Below are 24,543 nucleotides of genomic sequence, written 5' to 3' on the forward strand. Positions count from 1 at the left end.
GTGGCGGCTTCTCGTCGTCTTTGTTGTCTAAGGGAGGAAGAGAGCGGTATGTGGGGCAAGAGAGGCCCCTGTGGCCGTGGAGGAAGGCGGAGTGGAGGCTGTTGAAGAGGTTCAGGCCCTGACCGGAGAGGAGATGGGGTGAGGGAGAGAGGAGAGGTGTGACACGAGAGGTGAAGTGCCCTAGAGCTATTGGGGGAGAGGTGTGACAGGACAGATGATTCAGGGGGAGAGATGTGAAAGGAGAGATGCTGTCCCGTGGAAATGTTGGGGGGAGGGGGAAGAGGTGTGACAGGAAAGATGCTGGGGGGAGGGGGAAGATGTGTGACAGGAGAGATGCTGCAGGGAGAGAAGTGTGACAGGAGAGATGCTGCAGGGGGGAGAAGTGTGACAGGAAAGATGCTGTCCCCTGGAGATGCTGGGGGGAGGGGGAAGAGGTGTGACAGGAGAGATGCTGCAGGGGGAGAAGTGTGACAGGAGAGATGCTGACCCCTGGAGGTGATGCAGGGGGAGAGGTGTGACAGGAGAGGTGCTGTCCCCTGGAGATGCTGCAGGAGGAGAGGTGTGACAGGAGAGATGCTGTCCCCTGGAGATGCTGGGGGGAGGGGGAAGAGGTATGACAGGAGAGATGCTGCAGGGGGAGAAGTGTGACAGGAGAGTTGCTGCAGGGGGAGAGGTGTGACAGGAGAGTTGCTGTTCCCTGGAGATGCTGGGAGGAGGCGGAAGAGGTATGACAGGAGAGATGCTGTCCCCTAGACATGCTGCAGGGGGAGAGGAGTGACAGGAGAGATGTTGTCCTGTGGAAATGCTGGGGGGAGGGGGAAGAGGTGTGATAGAAGAGATGTTGCAGGGGGAGAGGTGTGACAGGAGAGATGCTGCAGGGGGAGAGGAGTGACAGGAGAGATGCTGTCCCGTGGAAATGCTGGGGGGAGGGGGAAGAGGTGTGATAGAAGAGATGCTGCAGGGGGAGAGGTGTGACAGGAGAGGTGCTGTCCCCTGGAGATCCTGGGGGAGGGGGGAGACGTGTGACAGGAGAGATGCTGCAGGTAGAGAGGTGTGACAGGAGAGATGCTGTCCCCTGGAGATGCTGGGAGGAGGAGGAAGATGTGTGACAGGAGAGATGCTGTTCCCTGGAAATGCTGGGGGGAGGGGGAAGAGGTGTGACAGGAGAGATGCTGTCTGCTGGGGGGAAGAGGTGTGACAGGAGAGATGCTGCAGGGGGAGAGGTGTTACAGGAGAGATGCTGTCCCCTGGAGGTGATGCGGGGGGAGAGGTGTGACAGGAGAGGTGCTGTTCCCTGGAGATGCTGGGAGGAGGGGGAAGAAGTGTGACAGGAGAGATGCTGCAGGGGGAGAAGTGTGACAGGAGAGATGCTATCCCCTGGAGGTGATGCAGGGGAGAGGTGTGACACGAGAGATGCTGTTCCCTGGAGATGCTGGGAGGAGGCGGAAGAGATATGACAGGAGAGCTGCTGTCCCCTAGAGATGCTGCAGAGGGAGAGGTGTGACAGGAGAGATGCTGGGAGGAGGAGGAAGAGGTGTGACAGGAGAGATGCTGTTCCCTGGAAATGCTGGGGGAAGGGGGAAGAGGTGTGACAGGAGAGATGCTGCAGGTGGAGAGGGGTGACAGGAGAGATGCTGTCCCCTGGAGATGCTGGGAGGAGGAGGAAGAGGTGTGACAGGAGAGATGCTGTTCCCGGGAAATGCTGGGGGGAGGGGGAAGAGGTGTGACAGGAGAGATGCTGCAGGTGGAGAGGGGTGACAGGAGAGATGCTGTCCCCTGGAGATGCTGCAGGGGGAGAGGTGTGACAGGAGAGATGCTGTCTGCAGGAGATGCTGGGGGGAGGGGGAAGAGGTGTGACAGGAGAGATGCTGCTGGGGGAGAGATGTTACAGGAGAGATGCTGTCCCCTGGAGGTGATGCAGGGGGAGAGGTGTGACAGGAGAGGTGCTGTCCCCTGGAGATGCTGTGGGGAGGGGGAAGAGGTGTGACAGGAGAGATGCTGCAGGGGGAGAGGTGTGACAGGAGAGATGCTGTCCCCTGGAGATGCTGCAGGGGGAGAGGTGTGACAGGAGAGATGCTGTCCACTGGAGGTGCTGGGGGAGGGGGAAGAGGTGTGACAGGAGAGATGCTGCAGGGGGAGAGGTGTGACAGGAGTGGTGCTGTCCCCTGGAGATTGTGAGGGGAGGGGGAAGAGGTGTGACAGGAGAGATGCTACAGGGGGAGAGGTGTGACAGGAGAGATGCTTGGGGGAGGGGGAAGAGGTGTGACAGGAGAGATGCTGTAGGGGGAGAGGTGTGACAGGAGAGATGCTGTCCCCTGGAGATGCTGCAGGGGGAGAGATGTGATAGGAGAGATGCTGTCCACTGGAGATGCTGGGGGAAGTGGAAGAGGTGTGACAGGAGAGATGCTGCAGGGGGAGAGGTGTGACAGGAGAGGTGCTGTCCCCTGGAGATGCTGCAGGGGGAGAAGTGTAACAGGAGAGATGCTGTCCCCTGAAGATGCTGCAGGGGGAGAGGTGTGACAGGAGAGATGCTGTCCCCTGGACATGCTGGGAGAAGAGGTGTGACAGGAGAGAAGCTGCCCCCTGGAGATGCTGGGGGAGGGGAGAGGTGTGACAGGAGAGGTGCTGTCCCATAGAGCTATTGTGGGGGAGAGGTGTGTTAGGAGAACTCCTGTGCCCTGGAGATGGAAGAGCTCTGATAAGAGAAAAGGTGTCCTGAAGATGCTTAGGAGGGGGGATGTGCTGAGAGAGGGTACTATAGGCACCATCACTTGTAGTAGGAGAGAGGGGGGGAGTAGAGGCACTTTACCACAACAGCAGATGAGAAATGCTATTGTTTGGGTGGGGAATGGGTTTTCAGGTGCTGGTCCCTGGGAGAGGGTAGATGCCTTCTCCTCACAGTATGATGGCAAGGTGGAGGCACCATCCCTTGGAGGTGTTTGGAGTTGATAATTAGGGTCTGGGAGAGGAGTATGTTTTGCGTATTTGTTTAGATTGTATGTGTTTTTACAGTAGGATGTAGCAAGTAATACATTTTTAATAAAATAAATGACATGGTAGTTGGTGTTAATGGTAAAGGGAGAGGCATTGTCCTCATATCACTAACACCAAGTCAGTCTGTGTTGTTACTGAAATGTAATCATTTTTCATGAAACCTCAGTTGTAGTTCTCTTGTGACTGGGTTGAAAGACCACCATTTCTGGATTCTTTGGAGAACTGGTACAGTTACACAACCTACAATTTGTGTGTATCTTGTTTTTTCTCCACATCTCTCTTCCTGTTCCTCATTGGTCCACCTGAGCTTTTTTTTTTGTTTGTTTGTTTTTTAAATAGTGTCTATTTATACATTTTAGTGTAATTTCCTAATGGAAAATGGCATTCTAAGATCATCATGTCTGTCTCGTCCTCCCTATTAACATTTGAACCCCTTTATCCAGTTTCATTCACAATTTTTCCAAGGAGCCTGCAATGTTCTCTTTTCGCTCACATTTTTCCCATCTCCACTAGGCCCAAGACATAGACTCCAGATCAGATTAGCGGAAATTTCATTTTAAAATCTGCCTTGCTATTAGCTGGTGGCTATGTCCACCCCTTGTCTCAAATTTTCCTCTACTTTCCTAATGTTTAAAAATTAGAGAATAATAGTATTTTGGTTATGGCAAAATCTTTTTCTGCCTGGTTTCAGTTTCAGTCGAAAAGCTATTTTAATTTTCAGCATGTTTTTGCCAAAAATGTGTGCTTTGTCTTGTTTGTCTCCCTTTCCTCCTGAATAGGAGCTGCCCCTCAACTATCTATGGACCCTCTGAACCTACCTTACATGCCTGGTGGTCTAGTGCCGTGGTTCCCAACCCTGTCCTGGAGGACCACCAGGCCAATCGGGATTTCAGGATAGCCCTAATGAATATGCATGGAGCAGATTTGCATGCCTGTTACTTCCATTATATGCAAATCTCTCTCATGCATATTCATTAGGGCTAGCCTGGTGGTCCTCCAGGACAGGGTTGGCAACTACTGGACTAGTGCAATTACTCCTGCCCATTCCAGCTCTGCTCTCAAAATTGCTGTGACTACACTACTAGATTATCAAGGATTGTAAGATAGGGGGTGGGGGGTACTTTTTTGTTTGTGTGTAATGTGATTGCAAGTAATGTAGGCATGATCTTGCTCAGTAGTTTATATGATAAAACTGAGTGCTCCAAATAAATGCTTTTGTTTCAAAATTTTAGCAGGAATTTAAAATTCCTTAAAATTTAAAGTTCCTTAAAAATGAGTCTTTCTGTGGAGTTAGGACTACAGCTGTCACTGTGAGTGTGGCCCAAAATCAGCCACTGTAAAAGCACTGTGGCTTTTAGTTTCCGTTTTTCATTAGCTCTGGTCACTGTATGTGGAGACTATTTTGCCTGGCGGTAAAATACGTTCTTTCATTATTTCCCAGTGGCCTTCACTACTTCACATTCACATAACCACACTTAATTTTTGGGTTTTGTCTGAAAGCTTTCGAACAGTGTCGGTGGCAGTTTCGGTTTGGCTGTAACTGAAAAAAAGCAGTTTTGGTCAGCCTCTATTAAAAATGTGGTTATTTCACCGGAATTCATATGATATATGTGCAAAGTTACTGTATGTGCCAAAGATAGAAAAAAGGCCTGATGGAATGCTGACATCCTGTTTGTGATCTGCCAAGCAAATTGTATTCTGATTTTAACATTTTGATATCCACTCTGTTGTGTTTAATTCTTTAGTTAAGGAGGGTTTTTGTTGTTACCATCCCCTTTTTTTAAACTTTTCTCTTGTTTGCTGCTCTCATCAGAGGTGTGCTGAGCTCACTTTCAAAAGCATCAGGAGATATGGAGATGCCATCTTACTACACAAAGCTTCTGGGAGAACTAAATGAGCAACGCAAAAGGGACTTTTTTTGTGACTGTAGTATTATTGTGGAAGGGAGAATCTTCAAAGCCCACAGGAATGTTCTGTTTGCCAACAGTGGTTACTTCAGAGCCCTCCTAATTCATTACATTCAGGACAGTGGGCGGCACAGCACTGCCTCCTTGGATATTGTGACATCTGAGGCCTTCTCTATCATCCTGGATTTTCTGTACTCAGGGAAATTGGATTTGTGTGGAGAGAATGTTATAGAAGTTATGTCAGCAGCCAGCTACCTGCAGATGACTGATGTGGTGAATTTCTGCAAGGCCTACATCCGGTCGTCATTAGATATTTGCAGAAAAATAGAGCGGGACTCATCTAACCTGGCTGACAGTGGAACTTCTAGTACTGCCAGGGAAGGCACTTTCTGTGCTCCCAAAAGCCAGTGCTCGACTCCTTTGCCAAAGGAGGGAAGCACAGACTGCCAGAGGGATCCTCCTTGTGGGGAATGCAGCAGCTGTCATTCAGTAGAGCTCATAGTAAAAGACCCCCTAAGCAGTGGTTCCACAGATGACATTAATTCTTCTCTGCCCAAAGTTGTAGAACCCAAAGTGGAATTTGATTCGGATGAGGTGGATATGAGTGACCGGCTTCAGCAGTATCAGATTCCGCTTTCCTTGGAGCAAGTGGAAGAGGGACTGCACACTGGTCAGACAATGGACCTGGCCTGTAATAATTATCATATGAAGCAGTTCCTTGAAGCTCTGTTACGGAATAGCACAGCTCAGAGGAAGGACGAGATCCATCACTTTGCTCGAGGCTTTGAAAGGCCGGAAGATGGAGGAGTCGCTATGAGTTCCATGATGGACATGCAAACAGACTGGTATGGAGAGGATGGAGGTGAGATAAACATGCAATGTTTACATGTATTCTCCATGAATTTGAGAGTTGGGATATTAAAATGGATTACATACAAAATAGGGAAGAGGATGGGACTTTATATACTGTCTTTCTGAGGTTTCAATCAAAGTGGTTTACATATTATTACTGTATTTTTCGCTCTATAAGACGCACCTGACCATAAGATGCACCTACATGTAGAGGAGGAAAAACCAAGGAAAAAAAATTTGGTTCAGAATTTTTTTTTTCTTGGTTTGTCCTCCTCTACATATAGGTGCATTTGGTGGTCTTAGGATGCTTTAGGAACATAGAGGGGATTTCAGGGGGCTGTGTATGAGGATGCTTTAGGGACATGTGGGTGATGCATCAGGGCAGCGTTTGAGCACAGGAAGTGTAGGAGTTTGTGGCTCTGAAGCTGAGCATCCCGAGAGAGTGAAGGGCTTTCTGTAGCCTTTGTTATTTGCTGCTGGCTTCCCTCCATAAAAAAGGTCCCTATTCTTCAGGGCCTCAGACCTCCTCCTTCCACCTCTCACGCGCTACGAGTGCCATGACACTCCCCTCCCACCATGCCCAATGAGCAGCCCAGCTCCCTTGTTGCTGCGGAGCCTGGAGTCCCGGCCATGCTCTGGGGAGGCTGCAGTGTTCCCATCACTCACCGTCCTAGTAGGAGCAGACCTTCATCTTCCCTCCACCCTGACTGTATGCCATGGAGCCAGCGGAAGAGCGATGAATCAGCAGTGGAGAGCTGGATCATGTGGGGAGAGGGGGTGGGGCTGGGCTCTAGGAGCAACCTTAACCCGCGGCAGGAGGCGGAGCTCTGGACCAGAGACTAAGTGGAGCAGGAAGAGCGGGGAGCGCACGCAGAGAAACAAGCAGTGGGGCGGGGTACTAGATGGGAACTTGGCTATGTGGAACTTGGCTGAGGAAGGGGCAGGGCTACAAAGCATGAGAAAGCAGTGTGTGTGCAGTTGCTACCATAGAAGTGGCCATTCAGTGAGCGGTGTGGGACCAGGTGGGTGGTGCGCTCTGCATCAAAAAGGAGGCATCTGTCCAGCGAGGGAGGGGCAAAGAGTGCAGAAAGCTTCTGCCGAGACCGCGCTGGACCACCGGCATTTAAAAAAAGGTATTGGGGCGGGGGGGGAGGAAGTGTTTTAAAAAAATTGTATTCACTCCATAAGATACTCACTTTCCCACCCACTTTTTTGGGGAAAAAAGTGCGCCTTATGGAGCGAAAAATATGGTAAGTGACTTGCCCAGAGTCACAAGGAGCTGCAGTGGGAACCAAACCCAGTTTTCCATTGTCAAACCACTGCACTAACCCCTAGGCTACACCTCCACTCATTATTAGAGCTGCAAAGGAGGCCCACAGAGAATATTTCCTTATAAAGTTCAAAATTTATCTTTCTTTGGCCTTGCTTCCTTTTTATTATTAACAAAGTTGCCTTATTTGATTGGGCTGGGATCTAGAACTGTAAGCCTCGATTCATAGCTCCTTACATGTACCAGGGTTTCTCCCAGAGCTCTGCAATCATTGGTTCCTGAATGGTTGGGATTCCCTCTACCCCACTCCAGAGACTGTGAACACTGCTTCCCTGGCCAACCTGGGTAGCAGAGGACCATTGATCCACATGTTTTAAAACGACTGAAATAGTTCTAATCATTTAAGAACCCCATGCTAGGTTAGAACAAAAATAACTTTTGTGGTGTGCAAATATGGTAACTTCATGAGTCTTAAAACCAAACTTAATTAAAACAAGGGAAAATTAACAACCTACTTCTGCATGTAGGCACTATTTAGATTCTCCTTATGTTTGATGTTTCAGATCTTCATTTTATAAAGAATACTATATATAGTTCCTACAAAAACTGAAGCTTGTCCTACGATAAGATCTCCACAACCCTCCTTTATCTATTCATATTTTAGATTTATGCGGGAAGCCTTTAAAAAACAAGATCCTTCTCATCCCTCCAGACCAGTCCAGATCTTGGGTTTATGCTCCGCTGCCAGCAGGTGGCGACCGAAAACCTAATGACTTGTGGTGACATCACTTATGTATCTTGTGCAGCCAGTGGCCAGTCAGTATTTCTTTGCTCCAGCAGATGGTAGGATGAGCCAAACTGCAGCTTGGGCTTATTCTGTGCCTTGGTCATTTTCCCTCAGGTAGGGAAGTGTCCTCGAAAGCCAGTACTGAGGAGACTGCAGTAGACAACTTCAAGTTTAAAAAAAAAGAGAGAAGAGACCTTCTTTGATTTAGCTGTCTGTGGCTTCCTGAGCAGCTGGTGCAGAAAGCACAACCTTACCTGGGGTGGAGAGAGACTTAATTCTTTTTTTCAGTTCCAGCTGCCTGAAGCACACAGGTCTGCTTTGGATGTGATGGTCCAAATGGATAAGTGTATGCGTTAAGCTGTATATGGGATGCACTGTTGAGTCTTGGCAGTGTCTGAGTGCTTTTCCTCCTGTGAGGAAAGCTGTCAGCTTTTTTCTAAGTAATCCAGTCGAAGGGAGCACTGGCATTTTGAATTTTTTTGAATTTGTGCTGCTTTTGCACCACACTTACTATATGAGAAAGGACTTCAGTGCAGGGATCTATTTGGAAGTGAGTATCCCAGAAACCTCTGAGGTTCAACATAGTGCATCTAAACACCCCAAAATATCAGGGAAGGGTGAATTAGAAGATGCAACTTCCTTTGGTTCTTCTCTGTTAAGTTGGAGGACAGGACTAGAGTTCTTTGGACCAGTCTTAGCAAGAGACGTTTTTTCTGCTGAAGAGGGTGCCTACAGGAAAGATCCTTCTATTGTATGGCTTTTTTTAAGTATGAAGAGTTGTTGGTTCTTATTTCTCAGGTTATGTTGGTATTAAGGTGAGCCGAACCCTCTTTAACTTGTGTTAAGGTGGATGATCCTGTGTCTGGTAGGAGAGTTTCCAGTAAATCAAGGCCATAAAGGACTTAATTTCTGCAGCTTGAGAGACTTCAGGTGTAGGTTTTCTGCAGCATGAGAGACTTCGGGTGTAGGTTTTCTAAGTAGGACCAAGTTCTACCTTATTTTATTGGAAGAAAAAGAGTTCTCTTAGAGAATGACACAGTGACAAAATTCATCACCATTCCCATCCCCGTGGACAACTACGGGAAACTATCTCCATGTCATTCTTTAAGTAGAGTGAGAAGAATCAGTATGAATGGGCCCAGCCACTGACCCTCAAGCCCTGCATTGAAGAATGGTGGTGTAGAAGGACTGAGGTTGAGACAGACACTAAAGAATGACACAGGATGGTTTCCAGCCACTGACCCTCGTTTAAATTTTTTTATTCATTTTCATACATCCACAAGTGTAACATAGAAATTTAAAACGATCTCATAAAACATACACTTGAATTCCTTTCATGTACCACTGTAAATACAATTTCCTTAGCAAAGCAGCAGATGAATCCAGACAAGTGGGAATAGCTCACATCGACCAGCAGGTGGAGATAGAGAAACTGATTAACCGTTGGCCTTATAGCCCGGTATTCTCTCTGTCCATTCAGTTTGCTCTATCTCCCAGCAGGAATGTGAGCTAGTCCTCTAGCTCCTGGATTTTGCTGTACTGAGTGCATTTCTGAGCGACTTGAGTCTGCTGTTGAGACTAGCTCTCTTCTAACAGACAGGGGTGCCTGGCTGAGCGGTGCCGGCTTTAGGTGAACACCTGGGCCCTCCCAGGTCCCTTCTCCACCCTACCCTCCGGAGGATTGAGGGATTCATTGGGCTCTGCTGTCTTCTTTCCAGTATAAAAAAAAAAAAAAAAAAAAAGACAGAGCCTGTTAGTACTGTGCTGTTCCTGTTTGGTCAGCTAGAATTACAACTGCCAGCCATAACTTCGCGTTTTAGAAGTCGCGTTTTTTGGGGTGAGTACTTCTGCTGATATTTGTTTCCCCGCTCCGCGTTCCGACTATCCGACCGAGTTGCGACGTTGACCGGGGCGGGTCGGGGTCGCGGGTTAAGGGCGGGTTTGTAAACGAGCAGAAAGATAATGGCGGCAGAAGCTGCAAAGCGGTGTTCTCGCTGTGGTAAGCGAAGGACACTGCTAGGTCTGTGCTCAGCCGGGTGTTCAGATACACCGGCTGAGGCTTCTCAGGCAGCAGAAGTGGCTCAGTCCCGCGTTGGGGAAGCGCAAGTGATTTTCCCTTCCCTTGCGGTTGAGTCGGCCAAACACCAGACTGCTGGGACAGAGGAGGGGAAGCCAGCGGAGGTAGTAGCGTCAGGGACGCTGGGAGGAGCCGCGGGTCCGCTCCTCTGTTCGGATCAGACTGGGTTGGCTGGATTTGGGCTACCTTCATTTTCGCCAGAATTTGTAATGTTAATGCACCGAGCGTTTATGTTGCAGGGCTCGCAGCCTGCTCAGCCGGTGCCTATGAGTATGTCGGAGCGTCCGGTTCCATCTACTTCCACTTCTGGTTTTGCTGCCAAACCTTTGTGTGCGGCTGCGGTTCTTGCGGCTTCTCCCGGAAATTCACGGGTAGCAAAAAAGCGCAGACTCGCAGCCGCGGACGAGGGAGATACTATTCCAGTCTCTCCGTTATCTCTTCCGGACTCCCTGGAAGAGGGTGAGGTATTGGACTTGGACGATACCCCGGGTAGGGAAGTAGATGATCCGTCCGCTCTACGTCTTTTTCATAGGGAAGAACTTTCTTCATTAATTTCTAAAGCGCTGCAAGGCTTAAACATCTCGCAAGATGAGGCTGCTAATTCTGGTTCCACCAATCCCCTTATGACAGGGACACGAAAGCCACCCAGGTCCTTCCCAGTGCATGAGGCTATGCAGGAACTTATTACGGCGCAGTGGGACACGCCGGAGGCAAGTCTGAGGGTAGCAAAGGCCATGCGGCTATTGTACCCGGTGGCTCAGAAAGAACTTGAAAAATTTCAATTACCCAGGGTTGACGCGCTGGTGGCCGCAGTTACCAAAAAGACTACCTTACCGGTTGAAGGGGGAGTTGCTTTAAAGGATACTCAGGACAGGAAGCTTGAATCTTCTCTGAAAATGTCCTTCGAGGTAGCTGCGGTCACTCTACAGGCCGCAATTTGTAGTTCATACGCGGCACGAGCGTGTCTGCAGTGGTCTCAGTTAATGACTGATAATTTAATCGAGTCGGGTGGTTCGGTTCCAGTAGAACTGGCTGATTTGGAGTCAGGTCTGGCATATTTAGCAGATGCTTTATATGATATTATTCGGGCTTCCTCAAAACAAATGTCTCTGGCGGTGGTTTCTCGTAGATCTTTATGGCTCCGTAATTGGGCAGCAGATGCAGCGTCTAAGCTCCGGCTCATAAAGCTCCCTTTTAAAGGCCGTTTGCTTTTTGGGGAAGATTTGGATAAATTAATTAAGGATTTTGGGGATACCAAAACCCAACGGTTGCCGGAAGATAGGCCTAGACCCACGTTGAAATCCTCCACCTCGAGACAGCGTTTCCGATATCGGACAGGTAAACCGGGTTTTAGGTCCACGTATGGTTCCTTCTCTTCTTCAAGGCCTAGGTTTCCGCAGAAAGGTTCCTTTCGTGCAGCGAAACCTCCTTCAGCTCAGTCAGCCCGTGCCCCAGCAAATCGGTCTTCACAATGACGGGGTCTTGGCTCCCTCCGCTATTCCCTTAGGGGGAAGGCTGTCGGCTTTTGTAGCGGAGTGGGCCAATATCACGTCGGATCAGTGGGTGCTAGAAATCATTCGAGACGGTTACAAGTTAGAGTTCGCCTCTCCCGTCGCCGATTCTTTCTTGGTGTCCCCATGCAATGGGGTAACCAAAAGGGACTCGGTACGAATGACCCTTCAGGTGCTTCTAGATCTGGGGGCGGTGGTGCCGGTGCCACAGGTAGAAGTGGGACTCGGCAGATATTCCATTTACTTCATTGTGCCAAAGAAAGGGGGGTCGTTCAGACCGGTGCTGGATCTCAAACGAGTCAACGAATTTCTCAGTATCCGTCATTTTCGGATGGAGACAGTTCGGTCTGTCATTGCGGCGGTGAGGCCGGGGGAGTTCCTCACTTCCCTCGATCTCAAGGAGGCGTACCTCCACATTCCGATTTGGCCCCCGCATCAGAGGTTTCTGCGGTTTGCGATCCTAGGCCAGCATTATCAATTTCGGGCGATGCCCTTTGGTCTGGCAACAGCTCCTCGCACTTTTTCAAAGGTGATGGTGGTTGTGGCAGCATGTCTCCGCAAGGAGGGGATTCGAGTTCACCCTTACTTAGACGATTGGTTGATCCGCGCCTCTTCAAGGCAGGAAAGTTTGTCGGTGACTCAGAGCGTGATTTCTCTCCTTCAGTCTTTGGGGTGGATCATCAACTTTCCAAAGAGTTCGCTGTCCCCGTCCCAATCCTTAGTGCATTTAGGGGTGATGTTCGATACTTGTCGGGGAAAGGTGTTTCTACCCCGAGAGCGGGGAGAGAAGTTACAGTCTCAGGTTCGTCTACTTCTCGAATCCCCGAGACCTCGGGTTTGGGATTATGTACAGGTTCTAGGCTCGATGGTGGCGGCTATAGAGGTGGTACCCTGGGCTCGGTTCCACATGAGGCCGTTGCAAATGTCTCTTCTTTCACGGTGGTCCCCGGCGTCCCAGGATTACGATCTGCGTCTCCAATGGACTCCTCGAGCGGCTTCCAGCATGCAGTGGTGGCTCAACGAGTTCAATCTTTTTCGGGGCATGCCGTTGGCGACGCCGGATTGGGTCGTAATCACGACAGATGCCAGTCTTCGGGGCTGGGGGGCTCAGTGCCTACAAGCATCGATCCAGGGGGTTTGGTCCTCGGTAGAGGCCCAGTGGTCGATCAATATGCTGGAGTTGAGAGCTATCAGGCTGGCGCTTCTGGCATTTCAGTCCAGGATTCAGGATCGTCCAACCAGGATCTTTTCGGACAGCGTCACAGCAGTGGCGTATATCAATCGGCAGGGGGGTACCCGAAGTGCTCAGTTAGCCGAAGAGGCAAGGCTGTTGTTTCAGTGGGCAGAGACGCATGTGCCTCTCCTCTCGGCGGCATACATTGCGGGTCACGAAAATATTCAGGCAGACTTCCTCAGCAGAAATCGTCTCGATCCAGGGGAGTGGGAGCTGTCCGCTCAGGCGTTCGATATGCTTGTCCTAAAGTGGGGGCTCCCGGAGATAGATCTCATGGCCTCGTCTCGCAATGCAAAGCTGCCTCGGTTCTTCAGCCGACGAAAGGAACCAAACTCGGAGGGGGTAGACGCGTTATCTCTCCCGTGGCCTCCAAATTCCCTCCTATACATATTTCCTCCTTGGCCGATGATAAGTCGGGTGTTACAACGCATCGCTCTCTTTCAGGGACAGGTGATCCTGGTAGCTCCGGATTGGCCACGTCGTCCGTGGTACGCAGATCTGATGCAACTATATGCGGGCGATCGTTTGAAATTTCAGGTGACTCGGGACTTACTAACTCAGGGTCCAATCTCCATAGAAGATCCGTCCCACTTTGGTCTTACGGCCTGGCTATTGAACGGTCACGGCTAAGGAATAGAGGTTATTCTGAGCAGGTGATTGCCACGCTTCTTCAAGCAAAGAAGCTTTCCACGTCTACCTCCTATGCTAGAGTCTGGAAAGTTTTTGACTCGTGGTGTGGGAGGCACGGGATTTCGCCCTTTCGGGCGTCTCTATCGGCTATTCTTTCCTTTCTGCAAGAGGGCGTAGCTAAAGGGTTGGCCTATAATTCTCTGAAGGTTCAGGTAGCGGCCATTGCTTGTTACAGGGGCCGGATTTCTCGTTTGGCGCTGGCATCACAGCCCGATGTAGTCCAATTTTTAAAAGGAGTTCACCATATTAGACCTCCTATGAAGAGACCGTGTCCCTCATGGAGTCTTAAGCTGGTCCTTGGGAGGTTACGAATGGTGCCTTTTGAGCCTTTATCCATGGCTACGCTAAAAGATGTCACTTTGAAAACAGTGTTTTTGGTAGCTATGGCTTCGGCAAGACGGGTGTCTGAATTGCAGGCGCTATCTTGTAGGGATCCTTTTTTGCGGATTTCGGATGCTGGTGTATCGGTTCGAACAGTACCGTCCTTCTTGCCGAAAGTGGTGTCTTCCTTTCATATGAACCAGTGTTTATTCCTCCCGGCCTTTCGGAAGGAAGATTGGGGGGAGCAGTACTCGTTGTTGCGTCTCCTGGATGTGCGCCGGATGATTCTACATTATTTGGGGGTGACTAACGACTTTCGCCGGTCGGATCACCTCTTTGTTTTGTTCGCGGGGAAAAACAAAGGAATGGCCGCGTCGAAAGCTTCCATTGCGCGTTGGGTCAAGGAGACGATTGCTTCGGCTTATTTGTTGACAGGGAAGCAAGTACCAGAGCAACTTCGTGCTCATTCAACTCGGGCTTTAGCTACGTCATGGGCGGAGTCCGGGGGTCTTTCCTTAGAGGAGATTTGCAGGGCGGCTACTTGGTCGTCGGGAAATACCTTTTCAAAGCATTACCGGTTAGATGTGGCAGCCAGTGAGGAGGTTAGTTTTGGCGCTTCAGTGATTGCGGAAGCGGCATTAACTTCCCACCCGATTTAAGTTTTGCTTTGCTACATCCCACTTGTCTGGATTCATCTGCTGCTTTGCTAAGGAAGGTAAAATTATGTTCTCACCTGTTAATTTTCTTTCCTTTAGAAGCAGCAGATGAATCCAGAGCCCCACCCTTTAACTTCAATCTCTATATAGGTGTTCGGGGGCAGTCTTTGTTTATTTTCCAATTGAGTTATTGTTGGTAGTTGTTCAGTAATGTCTCATTGTTGCGTTTGATACTGGAAAGAAGTTTTTTAAGCTGCTCATTCTCCTATCTCGGGATGCTTGGGCAAGGAGCATAACTGAATGGACAGAGAGAATACCGGGCTATAAGGCCAACGGTTAATCAGTTTCTCTATCTCCACCTGCTGGTCGATGTGAGCTATTCCCACTTGTCTGGATTCATCTGCTGCTTCTAAAGGAAAGAAAATTAACAGGTGAGAACATAATTTTACCATATTATTCTGTATTTATGAACAATAATAACTGAAATATATGTATTACCTAATATGTATAATAATTGTTATTAAAATTTAAACCCCTCCTTTCCCTCCCCTCCCAATACACATAACAATTATAATAAAAATAATGACAAATATTTTATGAGATAAATTAAATAAAATGAAACCCACCCCTCTCCCTTCTTAATAAGATTTTTATTATGGGAAAATGATTTGGAGATGTACAGCCACTGACCCTCAAGCCTTGCATTGATGAATGCTGGTGTAGAAGGACTGAGGTTGAGATAGACACTAAAGAACGATACGGGGTGGTTTCCAGCCACTGGCCCTCAAACGTTGCATTGAAGGATGCTGGTGTGGAAGGACTGAGATTGAGATAGACACTAAAGAATGACACAGGATTGTTTCTCGTGGTTATCTGCGGGGACAGGAACAGTGATGAATTTTTTCACAGTGCCATTCTCTATCTGTTTTCCTAAGGTGGATGTTGTGTTTGCAGTGATGACTAAAAAAATTACCATTCTTGGATAATTGGCTCATTTGCATGATTTACAAAGAAATTGTAAGGGTCACCAGTTGAGTGGAGGAATTTCCTCAAGATTTGGGATGGGTGGTTGATTTCCTTTTGCTAGCTGTTAGATAACCTTTATCCTCTGGGGAGCTGTCTTTACTTATTTATTGCCTTGTTATGATAAATATTGATTGGCCACTGGCTGAACATGTAATGTCAAAAGTTATAAGTTCCCAGTCTCCACCTGCTGGTAGGAGAGCAAAAACCCAAGATCTGGATTGGTCTGGAGAGACTTGAGGAAAGAAAATTAGCAGGTAAGATCAAATGTCTTTATCATTGAATTATTTAACTGACCCCATACAAATGAATGGTTTCTAAAGATTTTCCTGTTGCTTTTTTCTATTTGAATGGTTTTCTAAAACTCCAGCAGACAATCGGTAAATCACATGAAGCAGTGCAATTTCAGCAGGGGATTGTTGAATGTGTGAAGACTCAACTATTTAGCTTATGCTGGATTCTTACTATTATGAAGGGAGACGTTCATGCCCAAGTTCAAAGATTCTTTCTTAATTCTCAAAATATTTCCTTTCTTTACAATCTATGAAGGAGATGTGTTAGTTGTGCCGATCAAGCTGCACAAGTGTCCATTCTGTCCGTATACAGCCAAACAGAAGGGAATCCTGAAACGGCATATCCGTTCGCACACAGGCGAGAGGCCCTACCCCTGTGAAACTTGTGGGAAAAGGTTTACTCGGCAGGAGCACCTTCGCAGTCATGCTCTCAGTGTAAGTTTCAAACTGGGTCTTGCATTCAAACACTGGAAAAGTTTAGGAAGTTGTGGAGAAAGAGGGGATAGATTCAGGTATAATATGATGAAATATTTCTTCATGGGAAGGATGCTGGCTCTATGATGATGGAGGTAAAAACAATTTCAAGAAATCCTGGGACAAGTACAGAGGATTGTTAGATAAGAGAATGTGAAAATAAAGTTGACCATGCAAGATGGCCTACTGTTCCTACTGTGTCTTAAAAAACTAAAGAAGGCTTATCTGGAACCTGTCCAGATATGAATACTGCATTCTCTCATCTTAGCTCATTGATTTTAGGTACATCGATCCAATCGGCCAATCATCTGCAAGGGTTGCAGAAGAACGTTTACTAGCAGCCTATCGCAAGGATTGCGCCGGTTTGGCCTGTGTGACAGCTGCACGTGTGTAACAACTACCCACGATGACTCAATCCCTATAAATCTGAGTCAGATGGAGCCAACGTCAGAAAGTCAAGACAAGGATGAGACTGACAATGACTGGCCAATCTATGTGGAATCTGGCGAGGAAAATGATGGGGCTGAGGATGATGCAGATGACAAAGAGCAGGTGCATAGGAACATGTCTGAAAGAGAAGCACTTATTTAACTGTAGCTGAAACCTCATTGCAACATAGGTGACATTCACACGCATTTTTGCTAGAGCATGTAGTCAGATTTACATTTTGTGACGTCTTCAGTGCTGTGCACTAGAATTCAAGTGTTTTTGTACTGGTCTCTTCTTCCTCCTAGCTTGTGTGTGTAGGGTAAAGTACAATCCACGTGTGAGCGTTGATCCCACACCACAAGTCCAAATCAGCCTTGTAAGGAAGAGACGAGCAGTTTGTTGTATAGAAACAGAAAAAGAGCTCTTGGTCATCCGGCCAGCTCAGTAGGGTTTCTACTTTAACACATCTTTGAAAACATAATTAACTGTTGTGGCCCTGGCCCTTGTAAAATACCCTTTTAATTCTTCCTTTTTAATTCATGAATGTTCTTAACTAGGATACAATGCTTGTGAAATGTAGACATTTAGAACATGTTGGCAGGTAAGCACTACATAACCCACTCAGTCTTTACCTTAGTCACTGGTACTGTGCCGATATGGACTCCACACAATATCTGCTGCGCTCCCTTCCTGATCCTGTCTGTGATGTTCTGTTGTATCTGTTCAATGCATGTTTAGCTATGCTCTTGCCTTTACTGGCAATCTCTTCCAGTGTTCACCTCCCTGTTTTTTCCTTTTCAGTCTTGCTTTGTTTAGCTTTGTATGACAGCCTGTCGTGTTTGAGCTGCTAGTGTCTTCAATAATTCTGATATATCCTTTCCCTCCATTCTTCTAGGCAGTACTTCTTAAACTGTAAGTTTCTTGAGAAGTGGCCCTCTGAATTCCCTTCCTCTTCTCCAGAACTGCACACAGTACCAGAAGTGATGGGCTTACTTAAGATCTGCGCAGGGGTAATATTGCCTGAGCACCCAATTTAACCTCATTCATTGAGTTCTCATGGTGGCTGCCTTTAGGTCATCAGGGGTGAAGATCCCCCTCCCAGATCCCCTGCCTATTTGACTGCCGGTTATGCCCTTTACAACGAATGGAATGTAGCCTGTATTACTGGACGTCTTTAACAGTTATTGGTTGTCTTGTGAACCATTTACCCAAACCACAGAGACTTGATGTGCCCTACATGTTTTGGTTAAAAGCCCTACAACCCTAGAAATGTTCAGCTGTACCACAATAGAGACTCTTTACTGCTGGATCTGAGAAAGGGCTTCAGTGGAAAAGAAAGATCAGCTTAAAATTCATTCTGCTAGCTAATTAGTGGAAATTTCTGCTGAAGATCTGGTAGAGGAATCAGGCTTGTAGTTTCCCATTCTCACTGGTGCTTCAGTAGTTACTGCTCCATTTGGCTTAAGGACCGAGATCTTGCCTTCTGCTTTTAACGTGGAACACAATGTGATTTCTGTCCTATTCCTAAGTAACAAGTGTACAAACTATCAGGCACAGGAAGTGATAGGTGTTATGCTCTGGAGTAATCTGAGGAAATACATTTTTACGGAAAGGGTGGTAGATGCATGGAACAGTCTCCCGGAAGGGGTGGTGGAAACGGAGACTGTGGCTGAATTCAAGAGGACCTGGGATAGGTACGTGGGATCTCTCAAAGAGAGGAAGAGATCATGGTTACCGTGGAGACTAGATGGGCCATTTGGCCTTTATCTGCCATCACGGGAGGCCTGGCATTTGCTGCCTATTTTGAAGCAGTTTGTACATAAATAGGAATCATCATTTTTCCCTTCCAGGGTAAGGAATGAGTGTGTGTGTGTGTGTGAAGGAATGAGTGTGTGTGTGTGTGGGGGGGGGGTTTGTCCTCTTAGTCTTGCTCCTAGTCCTCAAGGACCACCAAGATATCTTTAGAGTTATTTGCATGCCTGCTATCTCAACCATATGCAGATCTGTCTCATAAATATGCATTAGGAATGTCTTGCAGACCTGATTCATTAGTGATCCTTGAGAACTGGAAGTGAAACCAAGGTGCTAGAGAATTGAAAAGGAGGAGTGGAACCTCACTCTGTCGTCTGTAAGGACATGACTTATTGTATCCACACATTATCAGAAGGAAAGCAAAAACTGTACATTAACCATTTATTTTCAATTACATTACACATGTAATACAAATAATAACATAGTAAATGACAGCAGATAAAGACCTGAATGGTCCATCCAGTCTCATGATTAAATTGTCTTTCTTTGGCATTTCTGGGACATGCCATAGAAGTCTGCCCTTTAGGTTCCAACTAGTGGAGCTGTCATAAAAGCCCACTCCAGTCTATCCAACACTATTCTCACATTCCAAATTAGTAGAGTGTCTGTCTAAGCCCTCTCCAGCCCAACCTAAACTGAATTGCCATATCTGCTTAGTACAGGCCTTAGTTCCTCACAGCCAGAGTTACCATCTAAGTTCTACTCGACACATCAAACACACATGAAACCATTTACATTTTGGGTTTTATGCCATTCATTTTCTAAATCTTCTGTGTTTATCCCACCATTTTCGTCTCCACCACCTCCCTCTGGAGGGCATTCCAGGCATCAACCACCTTCTCCGTGATAGCAGATAAAAACTAAACTGGTTTATTCATTCCATCCAACTGAGATTCCCCATCTTTGATTAGATGAGTATGTAAATTCTCTTATGCAGCCCAACCTATCCGTCTAATCTTTTCTTCATTTACATCAGTTATGTCATGGGTTAGTTCTCCTGTAGCTCTACCTGAACAGGGCCCGTACTCAATCCCCATGTGTAGCCCAACCTAGCCATCTTAATCTTTCACCTCTTTCTCGATGTCACACTCCATGTCTGACCCAAGCCCTTTGTCTAGCACCATCATTATTTCATGTTCTCATTTTCAACACTGATTATTAAATGAGAGAGTCCCTCGTAATGTCTTTAAAGACTGCTCCTGCTTGCAGACATTCTTAATAGAATCATACAAGTCTTCATTAGGTTTAATTATGTCAACCCAGGACTCTGCCCTCAAATATTCCAGGTCACATCTATACTGTATTTTGTTCTTCCTTTCTGATTTTAGCAGTTAATAATGATTATAAGGTAGTGAAAACAATGCCAGGGCATAACCGCAATTGCTGCAGAAATGGCTGATGCCAAAGTGAGCTTCTGCCTGAAATGCTCTTTCAGGTGCTGTATAGTGTAGTAAGATAAGACTATCGGTGGGGCTGATGAGGCCATAAGGCTGGAGGGAGGGGAACTACTTAAGGCCCAAGGTGCCCTTAAAGTTTCCTTAGAAAGGTCTAGAGCAGGTGTGTCCAACCTTTTGGCTTCCCTGGACCGCATTGGCCAAAAAAAATGTTTCTGAGGCCGCACAAATGCGCAAATGCTGCAGCAAGACAGAGGAGGGAGCCAGCAAGATGGTAAACACCCAGGGGCAGCAGAGGAAAACACTGCATCGCTCTCGACCGGGGCCACACAAAATCCTTCACAGGGCCGCAGGTTGGACACCCCTGGTATAGAGTCATGTCTTTGCCTATTCTGTTCCAACTGTAATGTTCTACAAACTCGAAGACAAAGAATGTGATAAGTGTTATATCCTGGGACTTGTATCTGTTCTTTCTGACACTGAAGGAGGTAAGTGGCTTCTAAACTTGAATCTTCCAGTTGTACCAACCCAAACTACCAGGTAATAAGCTGGTAGTATCCCATAGGGTGAAGCTCATGGGTATACTCATTGAAGCAAATCAGAATTGATATTAGCATTGTACTTTCCATTTAATAGTACCAAAGGATATAGGCAGCACTGTACAGTGGTGATAAGTATAAGTACATTATATCCCTGGCCTATTGAGCTTATAGTCTAAATGGTACCATAATTTGATTTGCCCAAAGTCACAAGGATTTGAACCCTGATTCCTGTTATTGGTTAATTACATTGCTTCCTCTTCATTTCTCATATTGATGGTTGGGATATGATTGCTGAAGCATTTTTTTCCCCACTTACTGAGAATGGAAAAACCTTGGTAAATCAGGGCCTTAATGTTTAACAGCCAATGAGAGAGTTTCCTTTGAATATGGTGGATCTGCTGTTTTGAGAAGTGATCATGTGAACAGATTTGCACAACAGAAGTGGGAGAGCATGTGAAAGGTAAACTTGTCTGTACTTTGAACTTGAAGCTGCTACTTTAATACTATAATTTATCAAACACTGTTGTATATATTCTCAAAGTTCCTGGACTTTGAATAGCAGTAGACCTGGTCATTGCTGCTTTTAAGATGATGAAATTTATCAAACACCTTCTACCTGAACAGATGAAGGGAAACTCCAAGCAAAAGAAATCCACCAGTAAGTCCGCTACCTGGTAACTCTTGTAACTGCAAAGACTTTGGTTTTGTTCTTAAAGTGCTTATATAGTTTTTCCTTGCCTCAACATATTTCTTGTATGTGCAGACCAAAAACCTGATGATGGCAGAGTGATAGCTCCATCACAGGCCAGCATCCAGTGTTCAGCCTACAAACTTCTTTTCCTAAAAATTCACCTGTATGCCTTTATTTTCAGTCTCATGCTTCCTTAGCATCCTCATCAGATCAGTCCAGAACTTTCAGGTGGTGTTGCTGTTGGCCATCAGGTGAAGATAGAGACATTTAGAAGTGTGACTGCCAGATAAGGATTGTGTGCAGCTCCAGCACTTCTGTCTCCAGCAGGTGGAAGGTAGTTTGTTGTGAGGCCTACTTCTGAACCATTTGGGCAGAGGAAGTAGCCTGTAAGAGGTATCTGGACTGGGGGAGTTGCAACTGTCTTGAAGTGCCTTCAACATGACAATGCTCACAGAGAAGCCCTCCTCCTTTGGTCTTATGTCTTGGTTCTGGAGGGGTCAAGGTTAAGACGTAGAGGATGTTCAGAAACAGTCATTGCAACCCTTCTTTGAAGGCTGGTGTTCAGAAAAACTTGATTGGGTGTCTCTGCCTTCATATTCTAGCCTTTCTTCAGGTTGATCTTTCACTAGTCTCCTCCTCTTCGGTATCTCATCCATATATGGTTCACTTCCTAAAAGGAGTCAATTTTCTCTATACCCCAGTGTGGTCAGTATGTCTCTAAATTGCTTCAAAGGGCCCTCTTTGAACTTCTTAAAAAAGCAACTATTTGAGGGTCTTGCATAGTTTTGTGGGTTTCTCTTTGCCATTATTTCAGGCTGTATCTTGCTGGAACTCATTTGTGCATTTTATAGAAGTGTTAGTGTCCATTTGGACTGTTCCATCCTTTCTTCCATTAGGTGGTTTCACAATTTCATTTGAATCAGACTTGCTTCACCAATTCACTACATTTATTTGAAAGTGTGAACAAGCTGGTTGATGTAGTGTATCTAGATTTTCAGCATGCTTATGACAAAAGTCCCTCATGAGAGCCATGAGATAGGAGGCAGTATTTGGTTGTGAAATGGGAACTGGTTAAAAGATAGCAAACAGAGAGAAAGGTTAAATGGACAATTCTATCCTGAGACTAGTGCATTTTAACATATTTATAAATGATCTGGGCATAGGAATGAGAAGTGAGATGATCAGATTTGCGAATGACACAAAACTATTCAAAGTTGTGAAATTGCAGAAGGATCTTGGGAGGCTGGAAGACTCAGTATCCAAAAGGCACACACAATTTAATGTGCAAAGTGATGCACATTGGGAAGACTAAACCAAATTATAGCTAGGTTCCACATTAGGAGTCGCCATTGTGGAAAATAATTTAGGAGTCTGACAATATGTAAAAATCTTCTGTTCAGTGGCCGAAAAAGCAATGGAGTGTTAGGAAAGAAAGAGAGAATATGCTAATGCCTCTGTATTGTTTCACGTTGAAGTTGCACAGTGAGTATAATGTACAATTCTGGCCACCACATCTCAAAAAAAGATCTAGGGTGACCCAAATGATTAAGGGCATGGAAGGCCTCTCGTATAAAGAGATCTAATCAAATAGAATGGAATGGGTACTCTCTCAAAAAGTACAAAGACTAAAGGACATTCCATTAAATTATAGAATAGCACATTTAAAACTCATTGCCAGAACAAGTGGTTAATCTAGCTGGGTTGGACAAATTCCTGGAGGAAATGTTCATAAACTGTTATTAAGATAAACTTATGAAAAGACCCTGATTATTTTGGCATTAAGGAGCCGGGACTCTTGCCTTTTTTTGGAACTCTGCCAGGTACTGGCAATCTGGACAGGCCACAGTTGAAAAGGGATTGGGACTTGTATACCACCTTTTTGTAGTTGCACAATCACACTTAAAGCAATGGTACTTATTTTGTACCTGGGATAATGGAGGATTAAGTGACTTGCCCTGGGATTTTGATCCCACAACCTCTGGGCCACTCCTCATAAGATACTTTTGCTAGAGGACCCTTAGTCTAATGTTGTCCCTTCTTTTCGTAGGAAGGATTATGGAACTGAGTTTTCATCTCTTAGAAGCCTGGATGTTCAAAGTCTTGAGATGTTTTGAAGGGACTAATGACTTACATACATAACATAGTAGATGATAGCAGATAAAGACCCGAATGGTCCATCCAGTCTGCCCAACCTGATTCAATTTAAATTTTTTCTTCTTAGCTATTTCTGGGCAAGAATCCAAAGCTCTACCCGGTACTGTGCTTGGGTTCCTACTGCCGAAATCTCCGTTAAAACCTACTCCAGCCCATCTACGCTCTCTCCAGCCCATCCTCCCCCAAACGGCCATACACAGACACAGACCGTGCAAGTCTGCCCAGTACTGGCCTTAGTTCAATATTTAATCTTATTTTCTGATTCTAGATCCTCTGTGTTCATCCCACGCTTCTATGAACTCAGTCACAGTTTTACTCTCCACCACCTCTCTCGGGAGCACATTCCAGGCATCCACCACCCTCTCCATAAAGTAGAGTTTCCTAACATTGCTCTTGAATCTACCACCCCTCAACCTCAAATTATGTCCTCTGGTTTTACCATTTTCCTTTCTCTGGAAAAGATTTTGTTCTACGTTAATACCCTTCAAGTATTTGAACGTCTGAATCATATCTCCCCTGTCCCTCCTTTCCTGTAGGGTATACATATTCAGGGCTTCCAGTCTCTCCTCATACGTCTTCTGGCGCAAGCCTTCTATCATTTTCGTTGTTTGTACTTTCTGGACCTTCCAAAAAAGGTCAGGCTGCCTCTAAGCTAACCTCTGCATGTTGGCAGAAAGATATTTGTCCTTCTAAGCCCATTTTGCAAGGGGAGTGGCAGTGTAGTTTTCTTTTCTACAACTATTCTAAACTTTGCTTGAATATTGTAATGAAGACAAAAGCTACCTTTGGAGCTGTGGTTTCTGAATCCCCCAGAAAACAAGGACTGTGAAACCAAAATAGTATCAAACACAATAAAAATTTCACACACACAAAAAATGAAAAGATTGTTAGTCAACAAAATTCAAATAGGTATCAAAAGAGGGGGAATCACTTCACAGGCTACAAAAATCTTTCATTCATCTTAAACAGCATGTCATTATAGTCTACTATTAGTACTACTTATCATTTCTTTAGCGCTATTAGACATACGCAGTGTGGTACATAGTATGTTTTTTTGTACTTGGGGCAATGGAGTGTCAAGCGACTTGCCCAGGGTCAGAAGGAGCTGCATTGGGAATCTTGAAAGATTAGTAGCAAAGGTCCAAAATGGCTGTAAGAAAATTTAAAGTCATTCAAACCATCAAGGGCCGCTAACCGATTTGGCACCCGCTAAGATGCCTATTAGACTTCTCCCTCCATATTCACTGCGAATACAGACAAAACGTGAATAATTTTTTCATATGTTGTTCGCTGTTTTCTATTAAAAACTATCGTGAAAATGGTGAAACCGCATATAACATGGTGGGAGACCTGGCCTGTTCCTAAAAGAAAGGCAAAACGCGGTGAAGAAAGCGCTGGGAATCAGCGATTTCTCTATGCAAACTGATGTAAT

At 46.2% G+C, this 24,543-nt stretch overlaps 1 protein-coding gene across 2 annotated transcripts; it reads left to right on the top strand.

Annotated features, from left to right (window-relative positions):
• The first annotated feature begins 2 nt into the window (after nt 1-2).
• Nucleotides 3-23,204, top strand: ZBTB8B (zinc finger and BTB domain containing 8B). 2 transcript variants are annotated; one of them, XM_033953582.1, is made up of 5 exons: nt 3-138; nt 4,808-5,763; nt 15,872-16,050; nt 16,372-16,641; nt 17,414-23,204. In XM_033953582.1, exons 1-5 carry the CDS (start codon nt 134-136, stop codon nt 17,432-17,434), a joined length of 1,431 nt encoding a protein of 476 aa, XP_033809473.1. In that variant the 5' UTR covers nt 3-133; the 3' UTR covers nt 17,435-23,204. The 2 variants fall into 2 exon arrangements, with proteins under 2 accessions (XP_033809473.1, XP_033809472.1); XM_033953581.1 differs by having other exon boundaries at nt 16,372-23,204.
• The last annotated feature ends 1,339 nt before the right edge of the window (nt 23,205-24,543 follow it).

This window comes from Geotrypetes seraphini, chromosome 8 (assembly GCF_902459505.1).
Source record: "Geotrypetes seraphini chromosome 8, aGeoSer1.1, whole genome shotgun sequence".
Classification (NCBI taxonomy): domain Eukaryota; kingdom Metazoa; phylum Chordata; class Amphibia; order Gymnophiona; family Dermophiidae; genus Geotrypetes; species Geotrypetes seraphini.

What these genes read in the sequence shown, in the direction of transcription:
- ZBTB8B (XM_033953581.1), top strand. An exon ending in CTGGTATGGAGAGGATGGAG is followed by an intron (nt 5,764 to 15,871) that starts GTGAGATAAACA and finishes CAATCTATGAAG; the next exon opens with GAGATGTGTTAGTTGTGCCG. An exon ending in TTCGCAGTCATGCTCTCAGT is followed by an intron (nt 16,051 to 16,371) that starts GTAAGTTTCAAA and finishes CATTGATTTTAG; the next exon opens with GTACATCGATCCAATCGGCC.